Source organism: Ranitomeya imitator, chromosome 6 (assembly GCF_032444005.1).
Source record: "Ranitomeya imitator isolate aRanImi1 chromosome 6, aRanImi1.pri, whole genome shotgun sequence".
Lineage (NCBI taxonomy): Eukaryota > Metazoa > Chordata > Amphibia > Anura > Dendrobatidae > Ranitomeya > Ranitomeya imitator.
In genome coordinates this window covers 249,611,483-249,633,558 of record NC_091287.1, presented here as the reverse complement: position 1 = coordinate 249,633,558, position 22,076 = coordinate 249,611,483, and the positions used below count along the sequence as shown (strand labels likewise).

Below are 22,076 nucleotides of genomic sequence, written 5' to 3'. Positions count from 1 at the left end.
GTAGTAATAATTCAGAGGACACAGCAGGGTGCAGTTTCCACACTTTACTGACAGTTCTTATATGCAATCCCCAGCCGGGTGCTGTGTCCTCCAGGTCTGTGGTCCAGTCAGCTCTCATGTAATTTGGGGTACACTTTACCAGAACCCCCTTCTTATGTTCCTTCTCTGGCCCTCTCACTGCGCTGGCTCCCGCCTCTCCTGCCCTGCGCCTTCACACAGTGTCCCGAGCCAGCAGCCTCGGATCCTGTCAGGCAACGTCCTCTTGGTCCCCTGGATCCTATATGGCTGCCTTTTCAACGATTATGCGTAGAATTGGCTGTAGCATATGCAGTTACTTCAGCCTCCGATTTGCTAGCTGAGTCCTCAGTTTCTCCTTTAGTCTAGGGCCGGTCTCCTACTGCGACCTTGACCTTCCACCCAACTACGGTCAGCATGGATTTGGGCCCCACAGGTGGATTCCTCACTACCCATGCACCAAGGACCCTTTCTTCCTCTCTCACTCTCTGGAACTTCTCTCTATCTTCCTTCTTCTATCTCTCTGTCCTCTTGTGCTGGGACGAGCTCCTCATTCCTCAAGTCCCCAACTCCAACTCCTCTTTTCACTGACTCCTCCCCTCTCTATTTCCTCCACCCACAACCTCTACCTTATTTCCCCTCCAGCCTGAGATGCGGCCCTCCCTCAATAGGGTACGCCCAGATCCCCTGGCCTGGAGTGGTGTAGTGTTGGATGCTAGTGTGTGGGTACTGTGCAGTGTCCCATCCTTACCCGAGAGAGGGGTACCACACCTCTGGCTGACATGCAGTACCTCTGTGGCAGCTGAACCCTCAGGGGCATCACATTCTCCCCTTCTTAAACACAGCACGTCCGTGGGCTGGAACAGAGTAAACAAATATGTTAAAAAACATGCAAACATTTTTCTAAAATGCATTTCAACAGGTAAAACGGTATAACTATTTCTTCCCTTTATGGGGGGTATTTTACACTTGAGCGTTGCATAAAAATAACGGTAACCTAACCAGGTATACTTAACTATTTACAGTTATTTTCTGTCACCTCTTACTTCGTCTTCCAGGGTAGAGCCTCAGGCCAGCAACCTCTTGGTCAAGGTAATTCTCCCTAGGGAACCCCATTAAATAAGTTTCATGTGTTGCCAGTGGAATGCCACCCATCCTCCATGCTCCTCCCGGGGTGTACAGTTGGGCTGCAGTGGCACCGCCAGTTAGCCCTGTTGTCTGTTGTCTGGTCCCAGGCTAGATTTTTGCATGCCCAGCCAAGTTTGAGAACTGACGGTGGCTTCAGCGGGCCTACCAGGGTTTCTTCGGTCTCCGGGGCAGGGTTGGTCACAGTACCTGCATCCATTGTTTCTCCGGTGCCGGCCTCCTCCTCCTTCTCCGCTGGGGTTTGGGATGTTGGTCGCGAGGCCGCCCGCTGCTCACACACTTTCTCCAACATGGCCTCTTTCCACGCCGACACTGTGGTGATCTGTGACCGCAGGAGCTGGCGGCTCAGCTCCTCCACCTCCGCTCCAAGGAACTCTGGGTCCATGGTAGGCAGCTGATCTTGGTTATGCTCTCACTGGTCCCTCCACCAAACTACAGTCGGCGTGGATTCAAGCCCCACGGGTGGATTCCTTACTACCCGTGCACCAAGGACCCCTTCTTCCTCACTCACTTTCAGGAACTTCTCTCTATCTTCCTTGTTCTCTCTCTGTGTCCTCTTGTTCTGGGATGAGCTCCTCACTCCTCAAATCCCCAGCTCCAACTCCTCTTGTCACTGACTGCTCCCCTCTCTACTTCCTTCACCCACACCCTCTACTTTAGTTCCCCCTCCAGCCTGAGATGGGACCCTCCCTCAATAGGGTACACCCAGATCCCCTGGCCTGGAGTGGTGTAGTGTTGGATGCTAGTGTGTGGGTACTGTGGCGACTGGACCCTCAGGGGCACCACATTGCCTCATAACAATATACTAGTAAATGAAGAAGAAATCTTCTTCTCCAAAAATCTATACTCTAAAGAAGTAGACCCTGCACACCTTGAAATCTCTCCATTGAAAATTATGGTTGTTGTAATAGGTGGCTACACATCACAATTCCCATAAACTAGAATAGAGAGGGCTGCACACATTAGGCAGCCATCATCCTAACCCTAGTCTCTTGATATATGGGGGCCCCAGATGTGGTCACACAGTGCTCTATTCATGCTTGCTATTGAGTGAACGTGTCCGGATAAGCATGCTCGGGTGTTAACCGAGTGACTTCGCCATGCTTGAAAAATATATTAGCGTCCACACAGCTGCATGTCTCGTGGCTGTGTGGCACCCCAGGAATTTGGATGCCACAATGGTATTGCCTGCCTCTCTGGGAGAGTGATGCCATGCCTGCAAGTTAAAAGGGATCCCCTTAACAGGTAACACTTGCAGACAACACTTTCCTGACTCCAGGTCAGAAGGGGGAGCTCTAAACCCGGTTTCAGGGTAGCTTCCCTATAAGTTCTGGCTTGGAGGAGGAGTTAGAGATCAGTCTGTGAGAGACAGTGAAGGGAGAAAAAGCAAAAGGAGAGAGAAACTGGGAGTGGAGCTGCGATTGAGCTCACCCCCAGGATTAAGCGCAAGAAACTGGAGTCCTAGGTTGTGTAGGAACTGTATGCCCCACAGCAGAAACTGGAGGGCAAGAGATTGTAGGTCTCCTGTCCACAACTACACCTGAAGGCACAACAGCAGATTAGAGCCCGGAATCACCACAAGAGGGACACCTGTAAAAAGGCTCAAGTTGCCTGCCGTGCTGGTAGTGTTCCATCTGAGGGGCAGATTGAGAGAGGGACTTGAGGAAAGCTAAAGCATCAAGAACCTAGAATTCAGCACAGAAACGAAGGCTTCCAACCCCACCTGGCTAGGGGGATTCCGAACCGCTTCCAGGCTGCCTGGATTCACCTGTAATCTGTGTACCTGAACTTCATCAGTAAAAGTTAAAGAGACTGAAACCCTGTGTCCTCCAATTCTTTCCTGTACCTCAACATCTATCATCCATTATCAACTGCATCGGGAGCCCTGGGGACTAAGCTCTACCTGTGGGGAGCTATACTAACTCTGCTGCAATACTATCAGCCTCAGTGGACCCATTTAAGCAGTGTCGGCCATCCCTGGCCAAGTACCACAGGTGGCATTACGAACACTCATCCCATAAACTCTATTCCCCTTTGTCCATCTTTTATTGGACGCCCAGGGACACGGACCTGGTCACCGCTGCCGTGACCTTTCCCTTTAAATACCGCCTGACCCGGCTCGAGTACCCCACGGTCCTACCGGGTGCTCCAGCTGTTCAACAGCCACAACACATGCAGAGATTGTCTGTTTATTAGGCAATCCCTGCATGTGTTGCGGCTGTTGAGCAGCCACGAGACTTGCAGCCGCCGGGACTTGAACATAGTATTCGAGCATGCCGAAGACACTGGGTTAGCGCCCGAGCATACTCTGGCAATACCTTATCCCAGCACGTTCTCTCATCACTAATGCTTGCTTATCGCTGGTCCTGAACAGTGTCCTACTCTTCTTCACTCTGACATAAAAAACAATATTTAGAATTGAGAGTCCTCAGTGGTTGATACTGTACCTTTTAATGGCAACTAAGGACTCTCAATTCTAAATATTTTTCTATCTACTGGCTAATACGGTACCAAGATATATATCTTTCCTGTATCACTCTGACATAGAAACTGTAATATACAGAAGGTTGTGGGTCGCACATAACACCATGATAGGTCACATGTGCATTCCTGTTCTACATCATCATTTGGATGCACTTTGCTGTTAACAAGTTATACAGAAAAATACATTGACATAAATCAAATTAAAGCCATATTAATATTATAAAGTGTGGCACAAGGAGCAACACAAAAGCGACTGAACTTTAGTCAAAAGTGATACATGTATTTTCAAGGAAAAAAGATAAACATATTAAAAAAATAATTGTATTTGTCTCTTTTTCTCTTTAGTTGTTTGGTTGTTTTTTGGCCTGGGAAACTCGGAATGTAAGCATTCCAGCACTAAATGACAGCAAATATATTGGAATGAGTGTGTACAACGTGGGCATTATGTGTATTATTGGAGCAGCAGTCTCCTTTCTCACCAAAGACCAACCTAACGTCCAGTTCTGTATTGTGGCTTTAGTGATCATATTCTGCAGTACCATCACACTCTGTCTAGTTTTTGTGCCAAAGGTAAGTTATTTCGCCTTCCATGTTTTTTATATCTTTCATTTTTCCCAGTGACCGTTTTATCCTCTCTGCCTTCATCACGCAATGTGTTGTGACCTAGATTTAGAATGACATGTTAAAGACCAGTAATGCTCATCTCCCATTCATACATCTGAGTATTAACCACTTAAGTGCAGCTGTAAATGTACGATGCAGTAAATATGTGGATAAAATAAGCCTCAAATATCACAAGAATAAAAAGCATTAACAGTAGTAATGGTGCCAGTAAATACATTCATTACAGTAAATTGGTAATCCATTAATGAACAGTTCTGGAAGGCAGTGATTTCCCATTTGATCCTTCAGTAATGTATGATACACCATTGTTCCGTAGTGCTTTTAATACCTAGAGCATTTTTCAAGTGATTTATTATAGCCATATTTTATATCGGAGCTTTCCATTCAATTGCACTTAATATGAAGCATAAACAATAGTCTGCTATACAAACTACCATTGTTCTGGTGGGACTGCTAAATTGGGGGATTTTTCCACAATGTAGGTGTGGAATGTGCACTAATCCAAGCACACACAAAGAGGGACATTTAAGAAGAACCCGTGCTCCAATTTTCTGGTTCTAATAAGAAAAATATTTTTTCTCAAACCGTTACAGTTGAAACTGCCCGCCCTCCACACTTTTCTGAAAAAATGGCAAATCTTAGTGGTATTGATTGGCGGGAGTAAATTATAGCACACGATGCACCAAATATATTGGGAGGCATAAATTTAGTGCATCTTACTCCAGAACTTTTTAGATAATGACTGGCATATAGATACTTTCAAGTTGTCTTCTGATCAGCTCCCAACTCTGCAGTCTCCAATCCATACGCCATGGTTGCTGTGGGGTAAAGGGCAATATCTTGAGTGACCGTTCTGGTCAGTTTCCTTCTGGTACTGTCATTTTTATGGAGTCTGTACTGTTATCACTATATTTGCATATATTGAGATAACACAAGCACAAGATCACACCGTAAACAAGCACACAGCTCAGCAAAGTGAAAGCTATGATTAGAACTGCTCTGGAAACTACCAATGATGGGTGCATGGGGATTGTGATAATGTAGAACTGAAAAGAGCATCTCTGTCAGGAGCTGATCGGGAAGGAGAGAGAGAGGTGAGAAACGAACTGCTTTATAGAAATGAGTGAGAGAATTGACTGGTGTCTCAATAGTTAACTCATGTAAATACTACCCACAATCCAGGCCTATTTAGTCAATCTCCTAGGAAGGAAACTATATACTATGTGAGATAAACACTCTTATTGCAGGAGAATGAGCAAGTCCAATTGCAAACTTGCTTATTATTATGCTGTCTACTAATTAAAGCAATCTAATAAAAATACCCATTTGCTGTAAGCACATTTTCCCTAGTTTTTCTGGAGACAATGTTGCCATTATTTATAACAAATGTATCAACATGTCTGCTAGTTGATAAATGTGTCACATCCATAAAGGAAACCTGTCTGTCGATTAATTCTGCCCAAACGAGGGGCATCAGAAATCAGAGTCTGGCTTCACAACTGCAACCAGTGGCATTTCAGAGAAAATATAGTCTTAACATTCATCCAGGGACTATACAGATGAGACTATTATGGCATCGGTCCATGACAGTTTCTTCTAGTGCTGCTCTAGGTGATTGACAGATCTCTTGCTAAGTACACACATGGGAGAGACCTGTCAATCACCTAAGTTGTTCGGGGATGGTGCTAGACCAGTGTCAGGTCTCTCTACGGTGCATGGCTTGCTTTTTCAAAATATACTTTTCTGTGAAATGCTGCAAATGTTTCAGAGAAAGATATACATGGCTGCAATCGTGCAGCCAGGCTCAGGTTCATGCTTCACCTCAATTTGGAATCATGAATTTAATGACAGGTTTTAGTTAAAAGTTTTGCTTTAAACATTTCAGGAGACATTTTGTTAGGTTTTATGCCACACACCAGACAAAGTGAAATTGCACAAATTTTGTTTTTCAATTGCTGCCATAAATGTGTCCAAATCCTGTACAAGCTGCAAGGCTTGCCCATATACAGTATCCCTCCAGCTTTACAAATTGATGTGCATGGCACCCATGGCTCTATCTTATGGTGTCAGTGGTTCATAAGTGTGTCTAAGGACAGTTTCTACTTCGCCTCATTGGGGGACACAGATCATGGGTGTTATGCTGCTTGCCACTAGGAGGCTGACACTAAATTAAAACAAAAAAGTTAGCTCCTCCTCTGCAGTATACACCCTGGTGCTGGCTTCCAGAGAACCAGTTCTTGCTTAGTTAGGAGGCACACGGACAGGTCTGCTATTCAGAACAAAACCTCTTTATTATTTTATTTTTACATTTTTCAATTTTTACATTTTTTATTTTATTTTTTACAATGGACAAAGGGGCGACGGATCCTTTCAAGGCTCCGATCTCCCCGAACAATCAACAGGCGAGCACGGAGAGTGTCGCCTCTCCGTATCCTCTCCTGTGACGTGGGATGCCACGCCTGGGCTGCTTCTTAGGGGTGACAGGCCTCTTCAAGGGCACTGATCTCCCCACACCTTCAACGGACGAGTGCATGGAGTGTTGCCTCCACGTATCCTCTTCCGCAGCCAGGTCTAATGCTGGACATTCTACCCTGTCCCATCCTAAGTGATTAAACCTTTGGATGTTCAGAGGCCCAACTTGTGGCGTCAGAGCAGCCCCCACTGCACTGCCACTGTTAAAGCAGATGGTACAAGGAGGGAGACGGTCCCTCTCCACTTCCTTTCTAAAGGGATGGTGGATTGAGGGTTTTCCCCCTTATCCCTTCACCATCCAAACCAGCAGCAGCACAGGAGGACCTGCAGCAAGCTACCTTACCTGCCACCCGGCAGCTTCTCCTGGGTCTGGGGCGGCGCTGGTTAAGGGGGACCCATTTTGACTGCGGGGGCGTGCATTCGACCCCCTCCTGAATCGGCGCCGGCCGGCGCCACAAATTTAGTCCCTGGCTTTTGCCTTGTACTAGGCCGCAACCCTTTCTCCGCCCATGCAATGATGTGATGCAGAAGCTCCTCCCACTGGTCCTGACGAATCTTGCACAGCACGAGAAGAGCCTCTGAGATTTCGAGGGCCATCTTTCTCCCCCCAGACCACCGAAGGACACACTAACTACCATCAGGACCAGCAGCAAGTGTTTTCAGCGCAGGGGCCACACAGTTGGAGAAACGCAGGAGGAGCGGGGACACAGACCTGGGTAAGGGAGCGCTGCATTATACATCCTCCTCCCTGCTGTAACCCCTTTTCTCAGCAGTATTCCTTCTCGGCAGCCCCCAATATTATAGAGCCACATAGAAGGATACATCATGTCACAGTCTAACGCATCTAAAAAGTCTAACAAGCCCATGGCTATATTTTTTACTTCACGCTCCTCCTGCCAATCTGCATTCCCTAAGGCTCAGATTTCCCCGCTCTGCACTGCCTGTGACCCCTACTGCGCTCAGGAGCCCTCCGCCACCACCAAACCCAGTGTACCTAGTCTCCCTGAGTGGGTTTCGTCACTATCTCAATCCATGGCTTCGCTGGCCAAAGCAATTGAATCCCTCTGTGATCCTTCAGGGGACTGGAGCGTTTGCAGGACTAATGTAGATGGATACTCCCCAAGCCGGGAGTAGTCGGTTAGCAGGGTCCGAAAGCACTCTAGAAGCCGTCAGGCACCTAGAAAACGGATCCGTAGCACGTCTCCTGAGCAGATACCTGCCTTGTTGCCTCGCAGCTCTGTTTTTTGCTCTCTCTCTCCAGAGTTCAGTAGTGAACGTGAATCTGACTGCAAATCTGATGGTTCCTTAGATCCGGATTTGCCAAATTTTCAGGAGACAGTGGATATGCTTATTGAGGCATTCAACCAGGCTTTAAAGGTTAAGGAAGATTCCGGCTCCGCTACAGATCACACCTTGTTGTTTAAGAGAACTAAACGCTGTCATAAGGCACTTGCTATTCATCCTGAATTTAGAGCCATAGTTAATAGGCGTAGAGAACGCCTTGATAAACGCTTCACAGGACAAAAGCCTCTTGAAGCCAAGTATCCTTTTTCAGCTGATCTGATAAAGGATTGGGTGGAATCTCCGGTGATAGACCCCCCAGTATCCCGCCTAGCATCCAAAACTCTCCTGTCCGTGCCAGATGTCTTATCCATCAAAAATCCCACGGACCGTCAGATAGAAGGCTTGGCCCGCTCTGCTTTTGTGGCCTCAGGTTCAGCCCTCTATCCATCCTTTGTCACAGCATGGGGAGCTAAGGCTATGGTTTTCTGATCAGAGACCTTAGCTAATTTTCTTCAGACCAGTAACCTTCCTCCAGAGTTAGCACACCTTCCCAACCAAATTTCCCAGGTAGGCGATTATCTGGTACCCGCATCCATGGATGCGGCCGGTTGTGCGGCTCAGTCAGCAGCCAATGCCATCTCTATCAGAAGGTCATTATGGCTCAGAGAGTGGAAGTCAGACTCTGCATCAAAAAAGTCTCTCACCTCACATCCTTAACAAACCGGTCACTGAAAAGCTGGATCAAATAATTTCTGATACTACGGGAGGAAGGAGTAAATTCCTACCCCAACAGAGACTTAGGCGTCCCTTTTGGAGACAGCAACAAATCTGTTTCCGTTCCTTTCGCTCCACTGCAAGCTTGCCCACTACCACTACTTCATCCGGTTCAGGACATTCTAAAGAGATGGAGGAACTCAGGCCTCGTTCAGACCTAACCAGCATTGGAAGTCCCAACCCAAACAGTCGAGAACTAAAGGACCTAGGTCCCAGAGATTTTCCTCATGCTATCAGTGCTATCTGGTCGATACTGGCAGGGTAGGCAGCCACCTACTTCTTTTTCATCAGGTCTAGCTTTCCGTCGTCTCCGATGAGTGGGTCAGAGATCTGGTGTCATCTATATACAAAATTGACTTTGCCATGCACCCTCCTTCACATTTCTTTCTCTCTCGTCCTCCCTCATCAGAGGCAAAGGCTTTCTCCTGGGCCATAGACGCATTGCGCCACAATGGCGTCATTGTCCCCATCCCAGAAAGCGAAAAGTTTCAGGGTTTCTATTCAAACCTTTTCGACATCGCAAAGAAGGACAGAAAGGTGAGACCCATACTAGACCTCAAACTTCTAAACAAGTTTGTCAAGTTACGTCATTTCCACATGGAATCTCTGCGTTCAGTTATCACTTCCCTGGAAGAAGGGGAATTCTTGGCATCAATTGACATCCGAGACGCTTACTTGCACATTCCAATTTTTCCCCCTCACCAGAGATTCCTGCTCTTCACCATTCACAACCAACATTTCCAATTCACGGCCCTGCCCTTCGGACTTGCTACTGCCCCCAGAGTGTTCACAAAGGTCATGGCGGCCATCATATCCATCCTGCACTCTTGGGGCGTATTCATTCTGCCTGATCTGGACGATCTGTTGATCAAAGGTCCATCCTTCCATGACTGCGTGGAGTCCGTTCGCATTACTTGTGATACCCTTTCTTGCTTAGGCTGGCTGATAAACTTAAGCAAATCCTCTCCGGTCCCAGCCCAGCAGATCTCCTTTCTAGGAATTTCCCTGGACTCATATCTGGGGTTGGTAATTCTCCCTCCTGACAAAGTCTTAGCCCTTCAACAAGGACCCCGAGCACTTCGTCAGTCTTACCCTCACTCCATCCAGTTTGCAATGAGGGTACTAGGAAAGATAGTGGTCCCCTTTGCGCAACTGCACCTTCGTCCCCTACAATATGCCCTTCTGGCAGCTTGGGACAGAAACCCTTTCTCCCTCGACCGAAGGTGCCGCTAATCCCTGCAGGTCAATCAGACTCTCAGGTGGTGGACATTGAACTCTTCCCTCAACCGGGGGAGGTCCTTTATACCAATGGCTAGTGGTGTGCTGTGAATTCTTCTCTTGGGCTCCCTCCGGTGGTTATGAGTGGTAGTGCTGCTGTCTTTGGATCGCAGCATTTATCAGGTGTGTCCACTTGGACAAATTGCAATTTGGATTGGGCTATTTAGTCTTGCTTGATCCTTTAGTCAGTGCCAGTTGTCCATTGTTTTTGGAGGATTCACATCCCTGACTGGTCTCTCCTGTTTGCTGTTCTTTTCAACAAAGATAAGTTCTGGCTTTGTTTTTGCTGTCCACATGCTGTGGGCCTTATAGTTCTGTGCATTTTCATGTTTTATCTTGTTCAGCTTTGTCTGTGTTAGGATTTTTTGCAGCAAAGCTGTATCTCTGGAGATGCAGATATACCCTCCATGTCTTTAGTCAGAGGTGGAGTTTTGTATTTTCTGTGGTGGATATTTTCTAGTGTTTTAATACTGACCGCATAGTTCTCTGTCCTATTCTTTCTTTTTAGCTAGCAAGGCCTCCTTTGCTAAATCCTGATTTCAGTCTGCGTATGTCATTTCCCTCTCCTCTCACAGTCAATATTTGTGGGGGGCTGTCTATCCTTTGGGGATTTTCTCTGAGGCAAGATAGTTTTCCCGATTCTATCTTTAGAGGAAGTTAGTCCTTAGGCTGTGTCGAGGTGTCTAGGGAGTGTTAGGTACATCCCACGGCTACTTTTAGTTGCGGTGCTAAGTTCAGGGTCTGCGGTCAGTACAGGTACCACCTTCTCCAGAGTACGTCACATGCTGCTCCTAGGCCACCAGTTTATAACAGTGGTGACTACCAGTGCCACTCTTTCGGTCTCGGGAGCAGTCTTCCGCCACCACACTGCTCAGGGCCGCTGGTAAATTCAGGAATTGAAGATATCAAACAACGTTCTGGAGATCCGTGCTAGTCGACTGGCCCAGCAGCACTTTGATCGCCTTCTAGTGGGTCACTCCATCCAGCTCCAATCAGACAACACCACGGCAGTTGCATACATCGATCATCAGGGGGGTACCCGCAGCAGGACGGCCATGTCCAAGGTAACACATCCTTCTATGGGCAGAGAACAACCACTCGGTGATCTCAGAGGTACACATTCCAAGAGTGGAAAACTGGATGGCGGACTTCCTCAGCTTCGGGGGAGTGAGAGCTCCATCCGGAAGTCTTCTCTCATCTCTGTCTTCCCAGGGGGATCCCAGATGTAGACCTCATGGCATCCAGACTGAATGTTAGGGTTCCCCAGATTATAGCGAGGTCTCAAGATCCAAGAGCCATTGGTGTCGACGCTCTGGTTCTTTCATGGTGCCAATTCTGCCTTTCGTACATTTTTTCTTCCCTGCCATTACTCCACAGAGTAATCAGGAAAATGAAGGCATCCTGGTTGCTCCCGATTGGCCTTGCCACACGTGATTCGCAGAGTTGGTACGCCTCGTGGCCAACATACCCTGGAGACTGCCGGATCGGCCAGATATGCTCTCCTAGGGCCCCATCTACCACCAGAACTCAGGAGCCCTGTGTTTAACGGTGTGGCCGTTGAATCCTGGGTCTTAACACAGGTAGGGTTTCCTCAACAGGTCATCTCCACCATGGTTAGTGCCTGTAAACCCTCATCGGTCCGTATCTATCACTGTACCTGGAAGACATTTTTTGCTTGGTGCAAGGATCATGGTCTTTCTCCTCTGGTCTTCTCAGTTCCCACCATTTTAGAGTTCCTACAGGCCGGTCTGGATTCCAGACTGGCACTCAGCTCCCTCAAGGGCCAAATCTCCGCTCTATCAGTCTTATTTCAGAGACGCATCGCGCCAAGACTTCAGGTTAAGACTTTTCTTCAGGGGGTGTCACATGTTGCTCCTCCCTATCGCATGCCTTTAGAGCCTTGGGACCTCAACTTGGTGCTAACTGCCCTTCAGGAACCTCCCTTTGAACCCCTTCAGGACAATTCACTGGTCTCTCTGTCCTAGAACGTTACCTTCCTTGTGGCGATCACATCGATCAGATGGGTTTTGGAATTAGCCGCCTTATCCTGCCGGGTGCCTTTCCTTAACTTCCATCAGGACAAGGTTGTCCTCAGGCTGTCGCCGTCCTTTTTGCCAAAGGTTATTTCGTCCTTCTATCTTAACAAGGACATTGTTCTTCCTACCTTTTGTCCTGCCCCTATTCACAGAATTGAAAGAGTTTTCCACACTCGAGCTAGTCAGGGCTCTGAGAAGGTGCATCTTAAGTACGGCATCCTTCACAAGAACAGATGCTCTGCTCGTTCTCCCGTTAAGTCACAGGAAGGGTCTAGCCGCTTCTAAGGCCATGATAACCAGGTGGATTCGTTCCACCATCCAGGAGCCATAACGAGTCAGAAGTCAGCCCAACCCAATGGGGATCAGAGCACACTCCACTCATGCAGTGGGGGCTTCTTGGGCCCTGCGGCATCAGGCGACGGTGGAGGTGGTCTGTAAAGCTGCGACTTGGTCCAGTTTGCATACCTTCGCAAAGCACTATAATATTCAGTGTCAGGTTTCAGCGGATAAGAGTCTGGGCAGAAGAATTCTGCAGGCAGCGGTGGCTCACATGTAGGCAGTTGTTGCATGAAGCCTAATCCTGTGTGTTGTTTTCCCACCCAGGGACTGCTTTGGGACGTCCCATGGTCTGTGTCCCCCAATGAGGAGAAGGAGAAAAATTGATTTTTGCTTACTCACCGTAAAATCCTTTTCTCGGAAACACTCATTGGGGGACACAGCACCCACCCTGTTAGCCTATCGGCTTATATGACTTTTGCTGTTTTGCCAGCATGAGGGTGTATACTGCAGAGGAAGAGCTAACTTTTTTGTGTTAATTTAGTGTCAGCCTCCTAGTGGCAAGCAGCATACAACCCATGGTCTGTGTCCCCCAATGAGGCGAAGGCGAAACTGTCCTTAGACACACTTATGAAACACTGACACCATAAGATAGAGCCATGGGTGCCATGCACATCAATTTGTAAAGCTGGAGAGATATATGGACAAGCCTTTCAGCTTGGACAGGATTTGGACACATTTATGGCAGCAATTGAAAAAAAAATTAGTGCAATTTGACTTTGGCTGGCGTGTGGCATAAAACCTAACAAAATGTCTCCTGAAGTGTTTAAAGCAAGACTTTTAACTAAAACCTGTCACTAAATTCATGATTCCAAATTGAGGTGAAGCATGAACCCGAGCCTGGCTGCACGATTGCAGCCATGAATATCTCTCTCTGAAACATTGCAGCATTTCACAGAAAAGTATAGAAAAGTATAGTTTGAAAAAGCAAGCCATGCTCGGAGAAAAGGATTTTACTGTGAGTACACAAAAATCCCTGTTTTCACTTTGTTTTGTAGTAAAATCCCCCCCCCCCCAAAAAAAAAGCTCAAAATACTGATAGATATGAGTCAGAGTGCATACAGTGTAAGGCCATGTTCACACCATCCTTTTTTTCATGCGGAATCGCCGCGATTTTGCCGCTGCGGGTCCGCAGCTGTTTTCCATGCAGGGTACATTACAATGTACCCTATGGAAAACAGGAACTGCTGTGCCCACATTGCGGAAAATCGCGAAAAAAGCCGCGCTGAATAGCCGCGGTAAAAAAGAAGTACCATGTCACTTCTTTTTGCGGAACTGCAGCGGTTCTGCACCCATAGACCTCCATTGTGAGGTCAAACCCGCAGTAAAACCCGCAGATGAAAAAAATATCTGCGGGTTTTCTGCGGTTTGTGGTGCAGAACCGCTGCAGTGTGGCTGCCCCCCCGTGCCCCAATCCCACCCCCCCATGCTCCGATGCCACCCCCCGTGCTCCGACGCCCCCCCCCCCGTGCCCTCATCTCCCCCCCTTATACTTACCCGGCCTCCCGGTGTCCGTTCGGCCGTCTTCTCCCTGGGCGCCGCCATCTTGCAAAATGGCGGGCGCATGCGCAGTGCGCCCCCCGAATCTGCCGGCCGGCAGATTCGTTCCAAAGTGCGTTTTGATCACTGAGATATAACCTATCTCAGTGATCAAAATAAAAAAAATAGTAAATGACCCCCCCCCCTCCTTTGTCACCCCCATAGGTAGGGACAATAAAAAAATTAAGAATTTTTTTTTTCACTAAGGTTAGAATAGTGTTAGGGTTAGGGGTAGGGTTAGGGGTAGGGTTAGGGGTAGTGGTAGGGTTAGGGGTAGGGTTAGGGGTAGGGTTAGGGGTAGGGTTAGGGTTAGGGGTAGGGTTAGGGTATTTTCAGCCATTTTAACCCTAAAAATTTTCCTAGAAAACTGCATCAAAAAATGCATCAAAAAACGCATCAAAAAACGCACCAAAAAAGCACCAAAAAAGCACCAAAAAAAGGACCTGCATTTTCTGCCAAGAGCTGCGGTTTTTAGTCCTGAAAAAAAAAGAGGGAAATCAGGAACGTGTGAACATAGCCTAAGTCTTACAAGAGCGGGATACGTTATTTTGTATGCAGGTGAATTTCTGACCAAAATTAGTTTTGTTCTGTATCATGAAATTAAATATGTAAAACTCAACCAAGCTCAAGAAGAATTGCCAATTGTAGCTCCTAGTCATACATCCAGTGCTGAGTCCTCACCTCCAGGCTGATTTCAAAACATCCGAAAACTAAACCAGCATAGGCACCTTTCACTTTTTCCTTCAAAGTTCTCTTCTACCTGCAAAACTTTCTATATATCTGATTTTATCAGCTCCAATAACATCCTAAGATCCTCAAAGCCTCACTGTAGCACATACTGTAGGTAATTCAGCAGCTTGCACAAAAAGCTCAGCTGTTGGCAGTGAACTGCAATATTGTAAAGCATAACAAGAGAAAACTGCTGTCTCAACGAATAAAGCCGATATACAGAATTTTAACTTTAATAAGATTTAGTGCAAGTGTAAAATTCTAAAAAAAACTACATATCATTAGGATTTTTCAAACTGCAAGACTTGCTGAAATTTTACTCAGAGATGGGCAGCCCCTATAGCAAACATAACTGTACAATGAGCAATATTGGCATCAACACTGCAATATAATACACAATAATTTAGGGGCTACAACTACCATGTAAAAGACGATGCTCTGATCAGATGAGACCAAAGTAGCATGTTTTGGGTTAAAACCAAATTGCTATGTTTGTGGAAAAACTAACATTGCACATCACCCTGAAAACACCATCTCCACCATCAAACGTGGTGGTGGCAGCACCATGCTGTGGGGATGCTTTACCGTAGCAAGGACAGGGAAGCTATTATAAATTGATGGGAAAATGTATAGAGCTACATACAGGACATCCTTGTTAGAGGCTACAAAATACTTTAAACTGGGTCAAAGGTTCACCTTCCAGCAGGAGTACCGCCCTACACCTACTGCCAAACCTACAATGGAATGTTTTTGATCAAAACATAGTTATGACTTTGAATGGCCCTGTCAAAGTCCATAACTAAATGCCATTGACAATCTGTGACAAGAATTGAAAATTGCTGTTCACAGACGCTCTGCATTCAATCTCACTGAGCTAGAATTAGTTTGAATGGACAAAAATTTCAGCTTGTCGATGTGAAAAGCTGGTAGAGACATACCCCAAAAGACTTGCAGCAGTAATTTCAGCAAAAACTGGTCCTTCAAAGTATTAACTCATAGAGGCTGAATACAAATGCACGTCACAATTTTCAGATTTATATTTTTAAAATATTTAAAAACCATGTATCATTTCTTTTACACTTCGCAAACACTTGCTTCTTAGCGTTGGTATATGACATAAAATCCTAATTAAATACATTTAAGTTTGTGGGTGTAACATGAACAAACGTGTAACATGAACAAATGTGGAAAAGTTCATGGGTTATGATTTTGAATACTTTTATACAATCACTGTATATTTGTATATAGTGGACAGTTAAATCTCGTGACTTACTGGTGATGTTCATTGTCACTAACTTTGCCTTTTCTTTTTCATTCAGCCCAGATGGCCATGACCAATTATTACATTCAAAACTCGCCATCGTCACTGTAGAAAGTAATGTCAAGACATATTTGACTTATCACTTTTCTAGCAACCTCTTTATAATCCCCCAGCTTCCCCTATACCTTTTCCTAATAATCATGCCCCCCACCCCCTTCCGGACAGCGGCTGACCTGGAATCTGGCAGAATTGCTAGATGGCCAATCCGTCCCTGGAGGCAGAGCTCTCAGCTTTTTTCTCAACATTAACCTATGTAATAATTTTGGTCAGGAACAAATGCTTTGCTATGTATTCTCTTAACCCATTTCTGGCATTGGATGGACTATTCCGTCCATGTGACCTGGGACTTAATTCCTATGGATGGAATAGTACGTCCAATGCGATCAGCCGCGCTCTCAGGGGAAGCACGGCTGATCACGGCCAGGTGTCAGCTGATTCTCACAGCTGAAACCCGGCACTAAGTGTCACACACCTCTCCCATCACTTTAACCCCTGGAACACTGCAATTAAACATGATCGCAGCGGTTCGGAGCCACGGGGATCAAAGTCCCCGTGCCATGATGCGGGGTCCCAATCGTTCCCATGGCAACCCGATGTCGTCATGATGACATCCTGGTTACCAGAGCTGAGAGACTTCCTGTCATGTGCAGTGCAAGTCAGAAAGTCTCTAAGGTCAGTGTACAGAATCTGCAGCGCTGACAGCTTTTATAGCATGCAGATCTGCATACTATAGAAGCGATCAGCCTGCACAAATTGAGTGTCCCATAGTGGGACACAGTGTAAAAGTTAGAATGAATTTATTTTTTTTTTTAATTATTGTAAAAATATTTTAAAACATTTTAAAAAATAATAATAAAAAAATCAATATTTATTACATCAATAAATAAATATTTGAAAAAAATATAAACAATAAAAGTACACATATTTAGTATCTCCACATGCGTAATGATCCGACCTATAAAACTGTCCCACTAGTTAACCCCTTTAGTTATCACAATAAAAACAATGCTTTATAAACCTACCGCCGACGAAAAAGTGGAATAACCTGATCAAAAAGATCGAAATAAATAAACATGGTACCGCTGAAAACGTCATCATGTCCCGAAAAAAACAAACCACCATATAGCTCCATCACCGGAAAAATAAAAAAGTTATAGCTCTCAGAATAAAGTGGTACAAGAATAATTTTTTATATAAAATAGTTTTTACTGTATAAAAGCACCAAAACATAAAAAAATGATATAAATGAGGTATCGCTGTCATTGTACTGACCCAAAGAATAAAACTTCTTTATCAATTTTACCACACACGGAACAGTATAAACACCTCCCCCCCAAAAAAAAAAAAAGAAATTCATGAATTGCTGGTTTTTGTTCATTCTGCCTCACAAAGATCAGAATAAAAAGTGATCAAAAAATGTCATGTGTCCGAAAATGGTACCAATAAAACCTTCAACACGTCCCGCAAAAATCAAGACCTCAAATGACTCTGTGGGCCAAAATGTGAAAAAATTAAAGCTCTCAAAATGTGGTGATGCAAAAACTTTTTTGCAATAAAAAGCGTCCTTTAATGTATGACAGCTGCCAAACATAAAAACCCGCTATAAAAGCCTGCTATAAATAGTAAATCAAACCCCCCTTTATCACCTTTATCACCTCCTTAGTTAGGGAAAAATAATAAAATAAAAAAAAGTGTTTATTTCCATTTTCCCCTTAGGGTTAGGGTTTGGGCTGAAGTTAGGGTTAGGGTTGGGGCTAAAGTTAAGTTTGGGGCTAGAGTTGGGGCTAGGGTTTGGATTACGTTTACGGTTGGGATTAGGAATAAGGTTGGGATTAGAGTTGTGATTAGGGTTAGGGGTGTGTCAGGGTTAGGGGTGTGGTTAGGGTTATGGTTAGGGTTGGAATTAGGGTTAGGGGTGTGTTGGGGCTAGGAATGAAGTCAGAATTAGGGGGTTTCCACTGTTTAGGCACATCAGGGGCTCTCCAAACGCAACATGGCGTCCGATCTCCATTCCAGCCAATTCTGCGTTGAAAAAGTAAAACGGTGCTCCTTCCATTCTGAGCTCTGCCATGCACCCCAACAGTGGTTTACCCCCACATATGGGGTATCAGCGTACTCAGGACTAATTGTACAACAAATTTTGCAGTCCAATTTCTCCTGTTGCTCTTGTGAAAATAAAAATTTGGGGGCTACAAAATAATTTTTGTGGGAAGAAAATTATTTTTTATTTTCACGGCTCTGCATTATAAACTTTAGTGAAACACTTGGGGGTTCAAAGTTCTCACAACATATGTGTAGATGTGTTCTCACAACACATCTAGATAAGTTCCTTGGGGGTCTAGTTTCCAAAATGGGGTCACTTGTGGGGGGTTTCTACTATTTAGGCACATCAATGGCTCTGCAAATGCAACATGACACCCGCAGACCATTCCATCAAAGTCTATATTCCAAAATGTCACTACTTCCCTTCCGAGCCCCGACATATGCCCAAACAGTAGTTTTCTCCCACATATGGGGTATCAGCGTACTCAGGACAAATTGGACAACATCTTTTGGGGTCCAATTTCTTGTGAAAAAAACAAAATTGGGGGGTAAAAAAATCATTTTTGTGGAAAAAAATGATTTTTTATTTTCACGGCTTTGCGTTATAAACTTTAGTGAAACACTTGGGGGTTCAAAGTTCTCACAATACATCTAGCTACGTTCCTTGGGGTTCTAGTTTCCAATATGGTGTCACTTGTGGGGGGTTTCTACTCTTTAGGTACTTCAGGGGCTCTGCAAATGCAACGTGACACCTGCAGACCATTTCATCAAAGTCTGCATTGCAAAATGGTGCTCTCTCCCTTTCGAGCTCTGCCATGCACCCAAACGGTGGTTCCCCCCCAAATATGGGGTATCAGCATACTCAGGACAAATTGTACAACAAAGTTTGGGGTCCAATTTCTTAGGATACCACTGAGAAAGGCTCACAAAGCATAAATACCCAACAAGGGAAAAGACAAGTTTTACAAAAAAGAAAAAACCCCGGGGGGGGTTTCTTTGTTGTGATACCACTGAGAAAATAAAAAAATTGCAGGCTAAAAGATCATTTTTGCTGAAAAAAAATGATTTTTTTTAATTTAACTGCTCTACATTATAAACTTTAGTGAAGCAATTGGGGCTTCAAAGTGGTCATTACACATCTAAGCAAGGTCCATGGTGGTCTTGTTTCCAAAATGGGGTCACTTGTGGGGGGTTTCCACTGTTTAGGCACATCAGGGGCTCTCCAGACGCGACATGGCATCTGATCTCAATTCCAGCCAATTCTGTGTTGAAAAAGTCAAACGGTGCTCCTTCCCTTCCGAGCTCTGTCATGCGCCCAAACAGTGGTTTACCCCCACATATGGGGTGTCATCGAACTCAGGACAAATTGCACAACAACTTTTGGCATCAAATTTCTCTTGCTACCCTTGGGAAAATAAAAAATTGGGGGCGAAAAGATCATTTGTGTGAAAAAAATATGATTTTTTATTTTTATGGCTCTACATTATAAACTTCTGTGAATCACTTGGGGGTTCAAAGTGCTCACAAACATCTAGATAAGTTCCTTAGGGGGTCTACTTTTCAAAATAATGTCACTTGTGTGGGGTTTCCACTGTTTAGGCACATCAGGGGCTCTCCAAACACAGCATGGCGTCCGATCTCAATTCCAGCCAATTTTGCATTTAAAAGTCAAATGGCGCTCCTTCCCTTCCGATGTCGGCTATGTGCCCAAACAGTGGGCATAAAGGGTATCGGCGAACTCAGGACAAATTGGACAAGAACTTTTGGGGTCCAATTTCTCCTGTTACCCTTGGTAAAATAAAACAAATTGGATCTGAATAAAAAATTTTGTGAAAAAAAATTAAATGTTCATTTTTTGTAAACATTCCAAAAATTCCTGTGAAGCACCTGAAGGGTTAATAAACTTCTTGAATGTGGTTTTGAGCACCTTGAAAGATTCCGTTTTTAGAATGGTGTCACTTTTTGGTATTTTCTATCATATAGACCCCTCAAAGTGACTTCAAATATGATGTGGTCCCTAAACAAAATGGTTTTGTAAAAATGAGAAATCGCTGGTCATCTTTTAACCCTTATAACTTCCTAACAAAAAAAATTTTGGTTCCAAAATTGTGCTGATGTAAAGTAGACATGTGGGAAATGTTATTTATTAACTATTTTGTGTGACATATCTTTGTTATTTAAGGGCATGAAAATTCAACGTTGGAAAATTGCGAAATTTTCATAATTTTCACCAAATTTCCATTTTTTCCACAAATAAACATAAGTCATAGCAAAGATATTTTACCACTATTATGAAGTACAATATGTCACAAGAAAACAAGGTCAGGTCAGAATCACCAGGATCCATTGAAACATTCCAGAGTTATAACCTCATAAATGGACAGTGGTCAGGATTGTAAAAATTGGCCTCATTGGTGGTCGGTCGTCAGCTGATCTGGTGATGTGACAGCTCTGGATTGGTCCATGGGCAAGGTCCTGTCTGACTAGACTTACTTGAGCTTTACATATAAAAGGCTCTCAGAGGTGCACGCCGGTGCGCTAGTATCAACCATTTTACATGTGTGTATGAGACATTGCAACAGTGTGTTCTTTGTTAGCATGTGCTCAGGGTCAGCGGTAAGCCATTAGAATGCAGGCACCTTCAGAGAGGAGTATGTCTGAGTGAATTCAGGGCTGGCATTTAGCCATTAGAATTCCGGCACCTCCGGAAAGGAATTGGCTGAGTGTTTTTGCTGGCTGTGTAACCACTGTTTGCTATCTACCCCATGTGCGGGTTTCGATTTTCTGTGAGGTTAACAGGGATCCTATCTGTCATCATTTCTATTTCATTACTGTATGCGACTGACATAGCTCTCTAGCAGAGCATCTTTTCCGTTACTCTGTGCGAGGGACACAGCTCTATAGCAAAGCATCTATTCCGTTACTGTGTGCAAGTGACACAGCTCTACAGCAGAGCATTATTCTGTTTCTGTGTGCGAGTGACACAGCTGAATGACGTGTAACTAGCAATCGCTTGCTGTGTGTTCTGCCATTGTTCACATTAGCTGCAGTTTTATATCTGCATGGTGGACCCCGGGTTGCGATTGCACTTTTTTATTAAATTTATTTAGTGCAATCCGCCAACCCTAACACTATGTTTCCATGTTTTTTTTATATTTTCTGCAGCATTCCTGCACCTATTTTCTAAATTAAGTTACTTTCTTTTTTAATTGCGATTTTTTACGTTTTTTTTTCTATTTTGACATTGCATTTTTCATCTGTTTTTAGTATGTCATGTTTTAAATAAAGCTACGTTGCTTTTGATGCATCCTGATATTTGGCTTTGACAAAACTTAATTGATGCAGACATACATAGTTTACATGAATTTTTAGTACATTTCCGCAGCAGAACCGCACTACAATCTCCACATAAAACTCAGCATACCCACAGGAGAGTGTGACATGTTGCGGATTTCTATAAGCCCCTTCCAGTTTGCTTTAACTGTAAGCCTTTGCGGGTTTTTTTGCACAGTGAAAATATGCAGCATCAAAAACTCACCAAAAGCTCATTATGGGAAATAAAAGGGGTTGTCCACTACTTTCAATTAACCCCCCAATGTATCCCCCCGGGGCCCCTAATGAATTGGGCAATTACCTTGCGTTGCCGTTTTCGCCTGTGAGCGGCGCTATTCTGCCTGCTGAGTCCGGGTCACGTGACCCCCAGGCTGCAGCCGCCGCTCATTTCCGCCGACGTCAAGTCAATTTCCAGACTCTAGAAATTGACGTGACATCAGCAGCAGGCGTGACCCAGCCTCACAGTCAGCAGTCACTCATCAAGAGTGACTGGGCTGTGGGCGGTGCTGGGGGCTGCCTGCAGGGCTGTGTGTGCTCACTGCTGTCTGCTGCTGGGATCATGATGTGCGGGCGGGGCGGGGCTGTGCTGCGGTCGCCGGGGATCTGCCCGCCGGCGATGTGTGTGGGGTTCTGCCCGCCGGCGATGTGTGCGGGGCTCTGCC

General features: G+C 45.2%; 1 protein-coding gene across 1 annotated transcript in view; it reads left to right on the top strand.

The window, feature by feature from the left end:
- Positions 1–22,076, top strand: part of GABBR2 (gamma-aminobutyric acid type B receptor subunit 2) — a 1,074,198-nt gene that overhangs the window by 937,895 nt on the left and 114,227 nt on the right. The window contains exon 15 of the mRNA XM_069730579.1: positions 3,991–4,215. Within this exon, the coding sequence (XP_069586680.1) occupies positions 3,991–4,215 (225 nt within the window). The remainder of the gene's footprint in view (positions 1–3,990; positions 4,216–22,076) is intronic.